The sequence below is a fragment of the Ranitomeya imitator genome, chromosome 2 (genome assembly GCF_032444005.1).
Source record: "Ranitomeya imitator isolate aRanImi1 chromosome 2, aRanImi1.pri, whole genome shotgun sequence".
NCBI classification, from domain to species: Eukaryota; Metazoa; Chordata; class Amphibia; order Anura; family Dendrobatidae; genus Ranitomeya; species Ranitomeya imitator.
In genome coordinates, this window is record NC_091283.1 from 381,050,061 (window position 1) to 381,064,806 (window position 14,746).

The 14,746-nt window shown below is 43.9% G+C and overlaps 1 protein-coding gene across 1 annotated transcript; it reads left to right on the forward strand.

Annotated features, from left to right (window-relative positions):
* Positions 1–1,567: 1,567 nt before the first annotated feature.
* LOC138664050 (oocyte zinc finger protein XlCOF7.1-like) lies at positions 1,568–14,394 on the forward strand. Its single transcript, XM_069750464.1, has 7 exons — positions 1,568–1,623; positions 2,610–2,759; positions 2,889–3,068; positions 3,150–3,273; positions 3,361–3,458; positions 4,271–4,361; positions 11,323–14,394. The coding sequence occupies exons 2-7, from the start codon at positions 2,682–2,684 to the stop codon at positions 11,823–11,825; spliced, it is 1,074 nt and encodes a 357-aa protein (XP_069606565.1). The 5' UTR covers positions 1,568–1,623; positions 2,610–2,681; the 3' UTR covers positions 11,826–14,394.
* The last annotated feature ends 352 nt before the right edge of the window (positions 14,395–14,746 follow it).

Here is a 14,746-nt window from a genome sequence, read left to right on the forward strand (position 1 = left end):
GGCTGTGTGGGGCTCATGCTGTATATAGAGAGGCTGTGTGTGGCTCATGCTGTATATGGAGAGACTGTGTGGGGCTCATGCAGTATATAGAGAGGCTGTGTGGGGCTCATTCAGTATATATAGGGAGGCTGTGTGAGGCTCATGCAGAATATGGGGAGGCTGTGTGGGGCTCATGCAGTGTATATAGGGAGACTGTGTGGGGCTCATGCAGTGTATATAGGGAGACTGTGTGGGGCTCATGCAGTATATATAGGGAGGCTGTGTGGGGCTCATGCTGTATATAGAGAGGCTGTGTGTGGCTCATGCAGTATATGGGAGGATGTGTGGGGCTCATGCTGTATATAGAGAGGCTGTGGGGTCTCATGCAGTATATTGGGAGGCTGTGTGGGGCTCATGCTGTATATAGAGAGGCTGTGTGAGGCTCATGCAGTATATATAGGGAGGCTGTGTAGGGCTCATGCTGTATATAGAGAGGCTGTGTGAGGCTCATGCAGTATATATAGGGAGGCTGTGTGGGGTTCATGCAGTATATAGGGAGGCTGTGTGGAGCTCATGCAGTATATAGGGAGGCTGTGTAGGGCTCATGTTGTATATGGAGAGGCTGTGTGAGACTCATGCTGTGTATATAGGGAGGCTGTGTGGGGTTCATGCAGTATATATAGGGAGGCTGTGTAGGGCTCATGCTGTATATAGAGAGGCTGTGTGAGGCTCATGCAGTATATATAGGGAGGCTGTGTGAGGCTCATGCAGTATATATAGGGAGGCTGTGTGAGGCTCATGCAGTATATATAGGGAGGCTGTGTGGGGCTCATGCAGTATATATAGGGAGGCTGTGTGAGGCTCATGCAGTATATATAGGGAGGCTGTGTGGGGCTCATGCTGTATATAGGGAGGCTGTGTGGGGCTCATGCTGTATATAGGAAGGCTGTGTGGGGCTCATGCTGTATATAGAGAGGCTGTGTGGAGCTCATGCAGTATATAGGGAGGCTGTGTAGGGCTCATGTTGTATATGGAGAGGCTGTGTGAGACTCATGCTGTGTATATAGGGAGGCTGTGTGGGGCTCATGCAGTATATAGGGAGGCTGTGTGAGGCTCATGCAGTGTATAGGGAGGCTGTGTGAGGCTCATGCAGTGTATAGGGAGGCTGTGTGGGCCTCATGTAGTATTTGGAGGGGCTGTGGTGGCTCTTCCAGTATATAAGGAGCTGTTGGGGGGCTCGTATGATATACAGAAGGGACTGTACTTGAGTTCAAACGATATATAGGGGGACGTCAGCATACTTAATTCTGCTCAATATTAAGTGATACAATATTAATATAGTTATCAAAAATATAATAATTAATATATAGATATTAATATTGAGTAGAATTAATTTTAGCCTCCACAAAAGTTACGGTCTCTTAATTGCCCACCCCTGTTCTAGAGGGAAGTTGTTAAAATTAGATCCTCAAAAAAATCACCTCAGCTCTAGATGCAACCAGAACCATACTGGAGAAGGAGGCCCCGCCCCTTCCTGTGACATCATCTCGTCACATGGGCATTAAGTCAGCAAAGGTCCTTATGCTCACTTGGATGTTGCTTTTGCCAGTGCCATATACCTAGTGTGCCGCTCTGCAGGAGGAGGTAGGTGCTGGAGATTCTCCATTACTGGGCGCAGGGGACATTAACCCCCTCAGTGCTGAGACTATTTTGGTTTGTTTGTGTGTTTTTTATTTTTGTGTTTAGAAAGTACAATACAAATAGTTCAGGGGGTAAAATATAGCTATAAATTTATACATAACTACGGTACATTGGGGGTATAGGGAAGGTTTTCCATCAATATCCGATCAACCATGTATTTCTCCATATGAAAGATAAAGAGAGAGAGGGAGCTGACCTCCACAGATCACCAATCAATAAAGTGTAATTATGAACAATGTTGTGACAGTATCCTGGATAATCTTAGAAGGGTGATAAATGGTAGGCGTCAGAGTTTTGGAAATCCATCCAATCCCTCCAAATCACACAGTATCTAGCAATATCAGCCAGCGAGAGAGCAATCGGATGCCCCATCCTATTAGTAAGAGAGATCTCCACAACACCCCCACCATATGTGTGACATTGTCCCCTCCCCTTCCCTATAATTACATTTTTTACATTATTTTCTTCTATATTTTTGTTGCTAGATTGGAGATTCTCTGTATGTGACTATTATTGAATTGTGTGTAGTGATGAGCGAATGTGATCGGATAAGGTGATATCAGATCATGCTCGTGTGCTAACCAAGTGTCTTTGGTGACTCAGTTACTATGTTTGAGTCCCAGAGGCTGCATGTCTCGATGCTGTTCAACAGCCTCAACATATGCAGGGATTTCCTGTTTGTTACCCAAGACATGCAGCCGTGGGAACACGAATATATTAATCGAGCCACCGAAGACACTCGGTTAGCACCCGAGCATGATCTGATAACAACTTATTAAAGCATGTTCTCTCATCCCTAATTGTGGGTTGTACCGAAGGCAGGACGGGGCCATGACTGGATGTAGTTATCATGTGACGCCGGTAACAGCTCCGGAGATTTCTTACATGGGATCTTTATGATGTTACATCATCATCTTCTCCCCATTCAGGTCCCTACAATATCGGATCCTCTCAGTGGAGATCTTCTATATAAGAGAATTCTCCTGAGTGACCCTACAAGGATGGCTAGGGACAGGGACAAGATGGCGGAGAGGATATTACACCTCACCCTAGAGATCCTTTTCTGGCTTACTGGAGAGGTGAGAGATTCTGATGACGTCACATTACATCATTCTTATCTATGGGAATAACAGATGGACAGAACTGGAGAGGTGAGGACTCTGGAAATGTCTGTAGTGAGATTTATTAATGTGTCTCTCCATAACCAGGATTACACAGTAGTGAAGAAGACCTCTAGTGAGCGCTGTCAGGCCCCTGTGTCTGAGGGATGGGGAAGACCCCTGCGCTCAACCAGGGGGCCTCCACCTTACCCCCTGAAACATGAGGACATCAATGACCAGAAGATCCTAGAACTCACCTACAAGATGATTGAGCTGCTGACTGGAGAGGTGACACTGCTGAGAATTCTTTGACATTATACAGTAACGCTGTGGAGGGATCGGGGATGACTGTATCATTGTATGCGTCAGGTTCCTATAACGTGTCAGGATGTCACCGTCCATTTCTCCATGGAGGAGTGGGAGTATTTTGAAGGACACAAAGATCTTTACAAGGACTTCTTGATGGAGGCTCCCCAGCCCCTAACATCACCAGGTAATTGACAGGACTAAATAAATACACATGGACTATAACTATCTGTATGTAAAGAATGAATTCATTACCTGTATGTGTTTCCTCCAGTTCTATCCATTAACAGGACAACACCAGAGAGATGTCCCTATCCTCTTCTTCCACAGGACTCTAAACAAGAAGATCCCGAAGTTTCTCAGGATCATCAGGTAGATGGTGAGAAGATGTCATGAGATCTTCCCTATGATGCACAGAAGGCTGTGAAGGTCTTGTGTTCAGTCTTGTTTTTTTTAATAGATGATCGAATTGATTTGCGGTAAATTGAATTCACCTCAAATTTTGCAAAAAATTTGGATTCTCCTGAATATTTTGTTACTTCAAGCAAGTTCAGTAAAATAGCAGATGACTAATATATAGAGGCAGCAAAGGAGAGATAATAAGACACTTTCCTGATTGCTCACCTGTCCTGGTGCTATAGTCTTTTGTCTGCACAGCTTCCTCTACCATCCTTACTTGTGCACTGTGCATGGTATACCCTTTCTCCATTATTCTAGTTTTGAGCTGACAAAATTTGAATTTGACAGTTCCTTGTATTTAGTCAGGAAATTCGATTAGCATCTATTTTTTATGTAATTCAAATGTTCCTTATGCTCCAGACCATAAAAGTATCCCAAAACTCAAGGAGAAAAAAGTAAAAGATCACTACTCTCCTGTTTGAAGTTCTGAAGACCAAAAGAAGTCCAAAGCTCTACTAGATAGGTGTGTCTAGTAAAGTGGTCATTTGGTGTATGTTTTATACTTGGTGGAGATGACAGCATAAAGCTGATCATAGACATTAGATGTTGTCTGGATCCTTTCACAATTTTCTGGTTATGGAGACTGGTTAGAATTAGGAGCTGACAGGTTGGATTTATACAGGAGATCAGCAGCTATTTAACTCAAATGACTACTTCTGACATGTAATTTTTGGCCATCATACTAAATTTTCACCTCTCTGTGATTCTTACAATATTTGTTTCAGGGTAATGATCTGCCCAATATTAATACTACAGAGACATATGTGAGGGGTGATGAGTGGTGTAAAGAGGAGATTCCTACATATGACTACCCAGGTGAGTATAAATCACTAAATTCTAGTCAGTCACTGGCTGGTGTTATGTATTGTAGGTTAGGCTTTCTTGTCACAGATTTTACTGGAACAAAAATCTGATTTATAAACCATGTAAGAAAAACAAATGGTATCAAATTTTTTTTTCTATTTATACACAGCGTTTTTTGGCAAAATTTCAATTAGCAAAATTGGCATGATACTTTTTCACACTGATAAAAGAATGAAAGGGCCAATCTACATACAATTTCTTCTGGTAATATGGACAGTTGATCCCTACAGCCAATTTCTGGCTACTCCAGTAACGTGCCTGTCGCAGCTTTAGTATTTATTAGTGGTCATATGCTTGTCTGGCCAGAAAAATGAGTATGGAGACCACAATCATATTGAGGCAGCATTGGAAAAAGAGTGTGGAGAATTAGAAAGGTACTGAGGATTTTATAAGGGTGTGGACATTTTATAATGGTGTGGATCTACAATGCCCTTTTAATGGTGGAAGAGCCACAAAGTTTTACTAAGCGAAGCCACTTCAGGAAAACACTAAAAGTCTTTTTCCTTAAGTGACTTTGCCGCAGTTTTATGATCTATGGTATATTTTCTCTGTACTTTCCACTATTTTCCTTTGAAAAATGAAGATGTTACTTCTTCTACCGCTTCACAGCTTCCAAACCCTGAAGCAGTTAAAAAACTAAACGGAACATGCTCACAGCAATATTGTTTTACATTCCTGTTATGTTTGCTAATGACAGGTGTTAAGAAGGCAATCCAGAAACACAGTGTGCTTAGCGATCAGAGCGCACACAGTGATCTGACAAATACCCAAAAATACAAGAACGAGCTCTGAGACGTGGAAACTCTGTAGACTGCACACCTGATCCTATCCTAAACACAACTAAAAGCGGCTGTGGATTGCGCCTAACAACTACCTAGGCAACTCGGCACAGCCTAAGAAACTAGCTAGCCTGAAGATAGAAAAATAGGCCTGACTTGCCCCAGAGAAATTCCCCAAAGGAAAAGGCAGCCCCCCACATATAATGACTGTGAGTAAGATGAAAAGACAAAACGTAGGGATGAAATAGATTCAGCAAAGTGGGGCCCGATATTCTAGGACAGAGCGAGGACAGTAAAGCGAACTTTGCAGTCTACAAAAAACCCTAAGGCAAAACCACGCAAAGGGGGCAAAAAAAAAACCACCGTGCCGAACTAACGGCACGGCGGTACACCCTTTGCGTCTCAGAGCTTCCAGCAAAACAAAAGACAAGCTGGACAGAAAAAAAGCAACAAAAAAAAACAAAAAGCACTTAGCTATACAGAGCAGCAGGTCACAGGAACAATCAGGAGAAGCTCAGATCCAACACTGAAAAATTGACAAGGAGCAAGGATAGCAGCATCAGGCGGAGTTAAGTAATGAAGCAGCTAACGAGCTCACCAGAACACCTGAGGGAGGAAGCTCAGAAGCTGCAGTACCACTTGTGACCACAGGAGTGAATTCAGCCACAGAATTCACAACAGTACCCCCCCCTTGAGGAGGGGTCACCGAACCCTCACCAGAGCCCCCAGGCCGACCAGGATGAGCCGCATGAAAGGCACGAACAAGATCGGAAGCATGAACATCAGAGGCAAAAACCCAGGAATTATCTTCCTGAGCATAACCCTTCCATTTAACCAGATACTGGAGTTTCCGTCTAGAAACACGAGAATCCAAAATCTTCTCCACAATATACTCCAATTCCCCCTCCACCAAAACCGGGGCAGGAGGCTCAACAGATGGAACCATAGGTGCCACGTATCTCCGCAACAACGACCTATGGAATACATTATGTATGGAAAAGGAGTCTGGGAGGGTCAAACGAAAAGACACAGGATTGAGAACCTCAGAAATCCTATACGGACCAATAAAACGAGGTTTAAATTTAGGAGAGGAAACCTTCATAGGAATATGACGAGAAGATAACCAAACCAGATCCCCAACACGAAGTCGGGGACCCACACGGCGTCTGCGATTAGCGAAAAGTTGAGCTTTCTCCTGGGACAAGATCAAATTGTCCACTACCTGAGTCCAGATCTGCTGCAACCTATCCACCACAGAATCCACACCAGGACAGTCCGAAGACTCAACCTGTCCTGAAGAGAAACGAGGATGGAACCCAGAATTGCAAAAAAATGGAGAAACCAAGGTAGCCGAGCTGGCCCGATTATTAAGGGCGAACTCAGCCAACGGCAAAAAGGACACCCAATCATCCTGGTCTGCAGAAACAAAACATCTCAGATATGTTTCCAAGGTCTGATTGGTTCGTTCAGTCTGGCCATTAGTCTGAGGATGGAAAGCCGAGGAAAAGGATAGGTCAATGCCCATCCTACCACAAAAGGCTCGCCAAAACCTTGAAACAAACTGGGAACCTCTGTCAGAAACAATATTCTCAGGAATGCCATGCAACCGAACCACATGCTGAAAGAACAAAGGTACCAAATCAGAGGAGGAAGGCAATTTAGCCAAGGGCACCAGATGGACCATTTTAGAAAAGCGATCACAGACCACCCAAATGACTGACATCTTTTGAGAAACGGGAAGGTCAGAAATGAAATCCATCGAAATATGTGTCCAAGGCCTCTTTGGGACCGGCAAGGGCAAAAGCAACCCACTGGCACGAGAACAGCAGGGCTTAGCCCTAGCACAAATCCCACAGGACTGCACAAAAGTACGTACATCCCGTGACAGAGATGGCCACCAGAAGGATCTAGCCACTAACTCTCTGGTACCAAAGATTCCAGGATGACCAGCCAACACCGAACAATGAAGTTCAGAGATAAGTTTATTAGTCCACCTATCAGGGACGAACAGTTTCTCTGCTGGACAACGATCAGTTTATTCGCCTGAAATTTTTGCAGCACCCGCCGCAAATCAGGGGAGATGGCAGACACAATGACTCCTTCCTTGAGGATACCCGCTGGCTCAGATAAACCCAGAGAGTCGGGCACAAAACTCCTAGACAGAGCATCCGCCTTCACATTTTTAGAGCCCAGAAGGTACGAAATCACAAAGTCGAAGCGGGCAAAAAATAACGACCAACGGGCCTGTCTAGGATTCAAGCGCTTGGCAGACTCGAGATAAGTCAAGTTCTTATGATCAGTCAATACCACCACGCGATGCTTAGCTCCTTCAAGCCAATGACGCCACTCCTCGAATGCCCACTTCATGGCCAGCAACTCTCGATTGCCCACATCATAATTACGCTCAGCGGGCGAAAACTTCCTGGAAAAGAAAGCACATGGTTTCATCACTGAGCAATCAGAACCTCTCTGTGACAAAACCGCCCCTGCTCCAATCTCAGAAGCATCAACCTCGACCTGGAACGGAAGAGAAACATCTGGCTGACACAACACAGGGGCAGAACAAAAACGACGCTTCAACTCCTGAAAAGCTTCCACAGCAGCAGAAGACCAATTAACCAAATCAGCACCCTTCTTGGTCAAATCGGTCAATGGTTTGGCAATGCTAGAAAAATTACAGATGAAGCGACGATAAAAATTAGCAAAGCCCAGGAACTTTTGCAGACTTTTCAGAGATGTCGGCTGAATCCAATCCTGGATGGCTTGGACCTTAACTGGATCCATCTCGATAGTAGAAGGGGTAAAGATGAACCCCAAAAATGAAACTTTCTGCACACCGAAGAGACACTTTGATCCCTTCACAAACAAAGAGTTAGCACGCAGGACCTGAAAAACCATTCTGACCTGCTTCACATGAGACTCCCAATCATCTGAGAAGATCAAAATGTCATCCAAGTAAACAATCAGGAATTTATCCAGATACTCACGGAAGATGTCATGCATTAAAGACTGAAACACAGATGGAGCATTGGCAAGTCCGAACGGCATCACTAGATACTCAAAATGACCCTCGGGCGTATTGAATGCAGTTTTCCATTCATCTCCTTGCCTGATTCTCACCAGATTATACGCACCACGAAGATCTATCTTAGTGAACCAACTAGCCCCCTTAATCCGAGCAAACAAGTCAGATAACAATGGCAAGGGATACTGAAATTTAACAGTGATCTTATTAAGAAGGCGGTAATCAATACACGGTCTCAGCGAACCATCCTTCTTGGCTACAAAGAAGAACCCTGCTCCCAGTGGTGATGACGATGGGCGAATATGTCCCTTCTCCAGGGATTCCTTCACATAACTGCGCATAGCGGCGTGTTCGGGCACGGATAAATTAAATAATCGACCTTTAGGGAATTTACTACCAGGAATCAAATTGATAGCACAATCACAATCCCTATGCGGAGGTAGAGCATCGGACTTGGGCTCTTCAAATACATCCTGATAATCAGACAAGAACTCTGGGACCTCAGAAGGGGTGGATGACGAAATCGACAAAAATGGAACATCACCATGTACCCCCTGACAACCCCAGCTGGATACCGACATGGAATTCCAATCCAATACTGGATTATGGGTTTGTAGCCATGGCAACCCCAACACAACCACATCATGCAGATTATGCAACACCAGGAAGCGAATAACTTCCTGATGTGCAGGAGCCATGCACATGGTCAGCTGGGCCCAGTATTGAGGTTTATTCTTGGCCAAAGGTGTAGCATCAATTCCTCTCAATGGAATAGGACACCGCAAAGGCTCCAAGAAAAACCCACAACGTTTAGCATAATCCAAATCCATCAGATTCAGGGCAGCGCCCGAATCCACAAACGCCATGACAGAAAACGACGACAAAGAGCATATCAAGGTAATGGACAGAAGGAATTTGGACTGTACAGTACCAATGACGGCAGACCTAGCGGACCGCTTAGTGCGCTTAGGACAATCAGAAATAGCATGAGTGGAATCACCACAGTAGAAACACAGACCATTCAGACGTCTGTATTCCTGCCGTTCAACTCTAGTCATAGTCCTATCGCACTGCATAGGCTCAGGTTTAACCTCAGGCAGTACCGCCAAATGGTGCACAGATTTACGCTCGCGCAAGCGTCGACCGATCTGAATGGCCAAAGACAAAGACTCATTCAAACCAGCAGGCATAGGAAATCCCACCATGACATCCTTAAGAGCCTCAGAGAGACCCTTTCTGAACAAAGCTGCCAGCGCAGATTCATTCCACTGAGTGAGTACTGACCATTTCCTAAATTTCTGACAATATACTTCTATATCATCCTGACCCTGGCAGAAAGCCAGCAAATTTTTCTCAGCCTGATCCACTGAATTAGGCTCATCGTACAGCAATCCGAGTGCCAGGAAAAACGCATCGACACTACTCAATGCAGGGTCTCCTGGCGCAAGAGAAAATGCCCAGTCTTGAGGGTCGCCGCGCAAAAAAGAAATAATAATCAAAACCTGTTGAATAGGATTACCAGAAGAATGAGGTTTCAAGGCCAGAAATAGCTTACAATTATTTTTGAAACTTAGAAACTTAGTTCTATCTCCAAAAAACAAATCAGGAATAGGAATTCTTGGTTCTAACATGGATTTCTGATCAATAGTTTCTTGAATTTTTTGTACATTTATAACGAGATTATCCATTGAAGAGCACAGACCCTGAATATCCATGTCCACACCTGTGTCCAGAATCACCCAAATGTCTAGGGGAAAAAAAAAAAAGTGAACACAGAGCAGAAAAAAAAAAAAAATGATGTCAGAACTTTTTCTTTCCCTCTATTGAGAATCATTAGTTTGGCTCCTTGTACTGTTATGTTTGCTAATGACAGGTGTTAAGAAGGCAATCCAGAAACACAGTGTGCTTAGCGATCAGAGCGCACACAGTGATCTGACAAATACCCAAAAATACAAGAACGAGCTCTGAGACGTGGAAACTCTGTAGACTGCACACCTGATCCTATCCTAAACACAACTAAAAGCGGCTGTGGATTGCGCCTAACAACTACCTAGGCAACTCGGCACAGCCTAAGAAACTAGCTAGCCTGAAGATAGAAAAATAGGCCTGACTTGCCCCAGAGAAATTCCCCAAAGGAAAAGGCAGCCCCCCACATATAATGACTGTGAGTAAGATGAAAAGACAAAACGTAGGGATGAAATAGATTCAGCAAAGTGGGGCCCGATATTCTAGGACAGAGCGAGGACAGTAAAGCGAACTTTGCAGTCTACAAAAAACCCTAAAGCAAAACCACGCAAAGGGGGCAAAAAAAAACCCACCGTGCCGAACTAACGGCACGGCGGTACACCCTTTGCGTCTCAGAGCTTCCAGCAAAACAAAAGACAAGCTGGACAGAAAAAAAGCAAAAAACAAAAAACAAAAAGCACTTAGCTATACAGAGCAGCAGGTCACAGGAACAATCAGGAGAAGCTCAGATCCAACACTGAAACATTGACAAGGAGCAAGGATAGCAGCATCAGGCGGAGTTAAGTAATGAAGCAGCTAACGAGCTCACCAGAACACCTGAGGGAGGAAGCTCAGAAGCTGCAGTACCACTTGTGACCACAGGAGTGAATTCAGCCACAGAATTCACAACACATTCCTAGGTGTGACCTATTTTGCAGACTATAAGACACACTGGACCATAAGACGCATCCCAAATTTGGGATAGAAAATAGAAATGATTTTTTAAATAAAATGGTGGTGCATCTTATAGCGAGTTTGAGTAGCTTACTGGGGGGTGGGGTCACAGGAGGCAAGGTCGTTGCTTCAGGAGGCTGACAGCGGCAGGAGTGGGGCAATTCTGCAGGGGCCGGAATGGGAGGAAGGGGTGTTGCAGCAGTGTGAATCTGAGGACTCAGGGCTTTCCTAAGATGTCAGGGGCGAGCAGAGTCCCTTCGTTGTTGATCTCTCTGTAGTGGGCTTCAGAAAAATGGACACCAGAGGTGGTGAATGCACAGGCTGAGACCTCGTGAGATGAGATATAGGGAGAAGTGTAATATTATAATCAATTACATAATTTCAAAGTAGTCTTAAGGAAAAATAACAAATTAAGTTTTATTCTTGGCAGACGACTGTACCAAGAGCTCAGAGGGATATCTGAAATCTTCCAATTTTGAAAAAGATGATCATGGTTTCACTCCAGATACACATGAAGAGCATGCCATACCAGCTCTACCTCCAGTCCTTGATGCAAAAATGTTATCATCTGATCCTTCTCAGCAGGTTATATCTTCTGATTCGTCAAAGATTGATGTTCAAAATTCAGTCTGTTATTTAATTTTTTCTCAAGCATGTACTCACAAAGTCAAGAGGCCATATTCATGTTCAGAATGTGGGAAATGTTTTTCACAGAAATTACATCTTGTTAAGCATCATAGAATTCACACAGGGGAGAAGCCATATAAATGTTCAGAATGTGGGAAATCTTTTACTAAGAAGTCAAATATTGATGCACACCTGAGAATTCACACAGGGGAGAAGCCATTTATATGCTCAGAATGTGGGAAATGTTTTAATCGGAAAACAAATCTTGTTAGACATCACAGAAGTCACACAAGGGAAAAGACATAGTAATCTTTAGAATGTTAAAAATTATTTATAGAGAATTTACATCATGTCAGAAAAATTAAGTAGCCATTATATTTTTATTTTAATACAAAGGTATTTCAGTCTACTAAAGATGAGCAGATCACTTTACACAGCCGCGGTCCACGGTCCAGGTCAGTTCTTTGTGTCTATGGACAGGAATAGTACATTAGTGACATCTCTCCAGCCTGACAAATCAAGTAGCGCCCCAGGGAACCCGGAAGCTCAGGGAATTGGAATAGCTCCTATCCACAGACCGAGAGCCCTAACCTGGACCATAGACTGGGGTTATGCGAAGCAATCCACTCAACTCTATAATCTACTTGCGGCCCAAATCTATAAAGGCTCATACCCCTCTGCTCATTCTTAAATGTGATTTTATTACCTCTCTCCGTGAACTCACAGAACACTACTTCTACGAAGTGATCCTTCTCCTTTCTGGGACATTATGTCAGATCAGCAAGTGTGGTTATCATCCTGTTGCACATTACCCATGCTCCTTCACCAATGCTTATTAGAATCTGTGTGCAGGTTTGATGTCCACCCCTCACTCCTATTGTTCGCTGGCTGCACCTTCATAGGTTATTATTATTGTATATGATCTGTCATTTCCCTCTAACTGCTACCCCAGCTCCCACTCCATGCTTCTTGACGGGTCATATACAAGCTATGAAGGTGCAGGCAGGCAGGCAGTGTAAAAAGAGAGTGAATGGGAGGGTGAGCATCACACCAACACAGAGTGTGATAAGCCTTGTGATGGGCATGGTTTACGAGCAGTAGGATGCTAGCTATGCCCCCTGAGCTCTGACATAACATCCAAAAAAGGAGGGGAGGCACTTAGGAGCAGCACCAGTGCTATCATGTGAGGTCATAGTGAGAAGTCATAAATTCACATGAAACATGTGAAAGGTGCAACTATAGACAAGTACAATAGACATGAGCAAAACAAGGCACACACAAGTACAGAAGGAGAAAGGACCCTGCCCGCGAAATCAGGCCTTCATAAGTTTATACAGAAAGGAGATTGAAATACATTCGTATCTTGTCTTTTGAACAATTACAAATTAAATACAACATTCCGAGACCCCAATTTTTTCGATATTTACAACTCAGATTGGCAATACAATCACATATGCGTGGGATCAGGACCAGTCAAATAATATCATCTTTCCCATTAATAGGATCATTAAATCTCAGAGACCCCGTGGTCTTATCTCCGCACGATACACACATATGTTGGCTGTCGGTGGTGATTCCGCTGTATTGTCAGTTAAAGAAAAATGGAAATTCCTAATTCCTGATCTTCAAGAAGAAGATTGGGAGATGTTTCTTGAATCCCCAGTGGGAGTGTCTCCTTCGGCTAATAATAAAATAATCCAAATGTATATCTTACATCAAGTATATCTAACCCCAATACGGTTATTTAAAATGGGATGGTCTAACTCCTCAGAATGTCTAAGATGCCACGCAGTGGAGGCTGACTTTATTCATATGATTTGGAGATGTCCAATTATCCAATCATTTTAGAGTGAGGTAACTACGATACTGACTTCCCTTGTGCATATTCCCGTTCCGTTGAATCCTTTAGTTTGTTTATTTGGGGTACTGGAGGAAGAGACATGGGGATTTCTGTTGTGAATTCTGTGGCAGAGCTCCCTCCTGTGGTCACAAGTGGTACTTCGGCTGATTCTCTCTGGGAGCTTCCGTTTGTGGAGGAAAGTGGTACTGCGGCTTCTGAGTTTCCTCCATCAGGTGATCTGGTGAGGTCGTTAGGTGCTTCTCTACTTAACTCCACCTAATGCTTTGATCCATGCTTCCTGTCAATGTTCCAGTGTTGGACTTGTTTTTCCCTGGATCATTCCTGTGGCCTGCTGCTCTGCATAGCTAAGTTCTTCTTTGCTATTTGTTTGCTATTTTTTCTGTCCAGCTTGTCTAATTGTTTTGCTGGTAGCTCTGGGACGCAAAGGGTGTACCTCCGTGCCGTTAGTTCGGTACGGAGGGTCTTTTTGCCCCCTTTGCGTGGTTTTCTTTAGGGTTTTGTGTAGACCGCAAAGTTATCTTTCCTATCCTCGCTCTGTTAAGAAAGTCGGGCCTCACTTTGCTGAATCTATTTCATCCCTACGTTTGTCTTTTCATCTTAACTCACAGCCATTATATTGGTGGGGGGCTGCCTTTTCCTTTGGGGTATTTCTCTGAGGCAAGGTAGGCTTGTTTTCTATCTTCAGGCTAGTTAGTTTCTCAGGCTGTGCCGAGTTGCATAGGCAGAGTTAGGCGCAATCCACGGCTGCCTCTAGTGTTGTTTGGATAGGATTAGGGATTGCGGTCTGCAGAGTTCCCACGTCTCAGAGCTCGTTCTATTATTTTGGGTTATTGTCAGATCACTGTATGTGCTCTGACCGCTATGTCCATTGTGATACTGAATTTCCTATCACAACAGTACAGGAAGCCAAAAGTGCTAATGATTCTCAATAGAGGGAAAAAAGAAGTTCTGAGACCATTTTTTTTTCTTTGCACTGTGTTTTGCCTTTTTTTTCCCCTAGACATTTGGGTGGTTCAGGACACAGGTGTAGCAATGGACATTAAAGGTCTGTCTTCATGTGTGGATCAGCTCACGGCAAGAGTTCAAAATATTCAAGATTTTGTGGTTCAGAATTCTTTGTTAGAACCGAGAATTCCTATTCCAGATTTGTTTTTTGGAGATAGAACTAAATTTCTGAGTTTCAAAAATAATTGTAAACTATTTCTGGCTTTGAAACCTCGCTCCTCTGGTGACCCAGTTCAACAGGTTAGGATCGTCATTTCTTTTTTGCGTGGCGACCCTCAGGACTGGGCATTTTCTCTTGCGTCAGGAGATCCTGCATTAAGTAATATCGATGCGTTTTTCCTGGCGCTTGGATTGCTGTACG

What these genes read in the sequence shown, in the direction of transcription:
- LOC138664050 (XM_069750464.1), top strand. Translation starts at nt 2,682, where the DNA reads ATGGCTAGGGACAGGGACAAGATGGCGGAGAGGATATTACACCTCACC. An exon ending in TTTTCTGGCTTACTGGAGAG is followed by an intron (nt 2,760 to 2,888) that starts GTGAGAGATTCT and finishes CTCCATAACCAG; the next exon opens with GATTACACAGTAGTGAAGAA. An exon ending in CCAGCCCCTAACATCACCAG is followed by an intron (nt 3,274 to 3,360) that starts GTAATTGACAGG and finishes TGTTTCCTCCAG; the next exon opens with TTCTATCCATTAACAGGACA.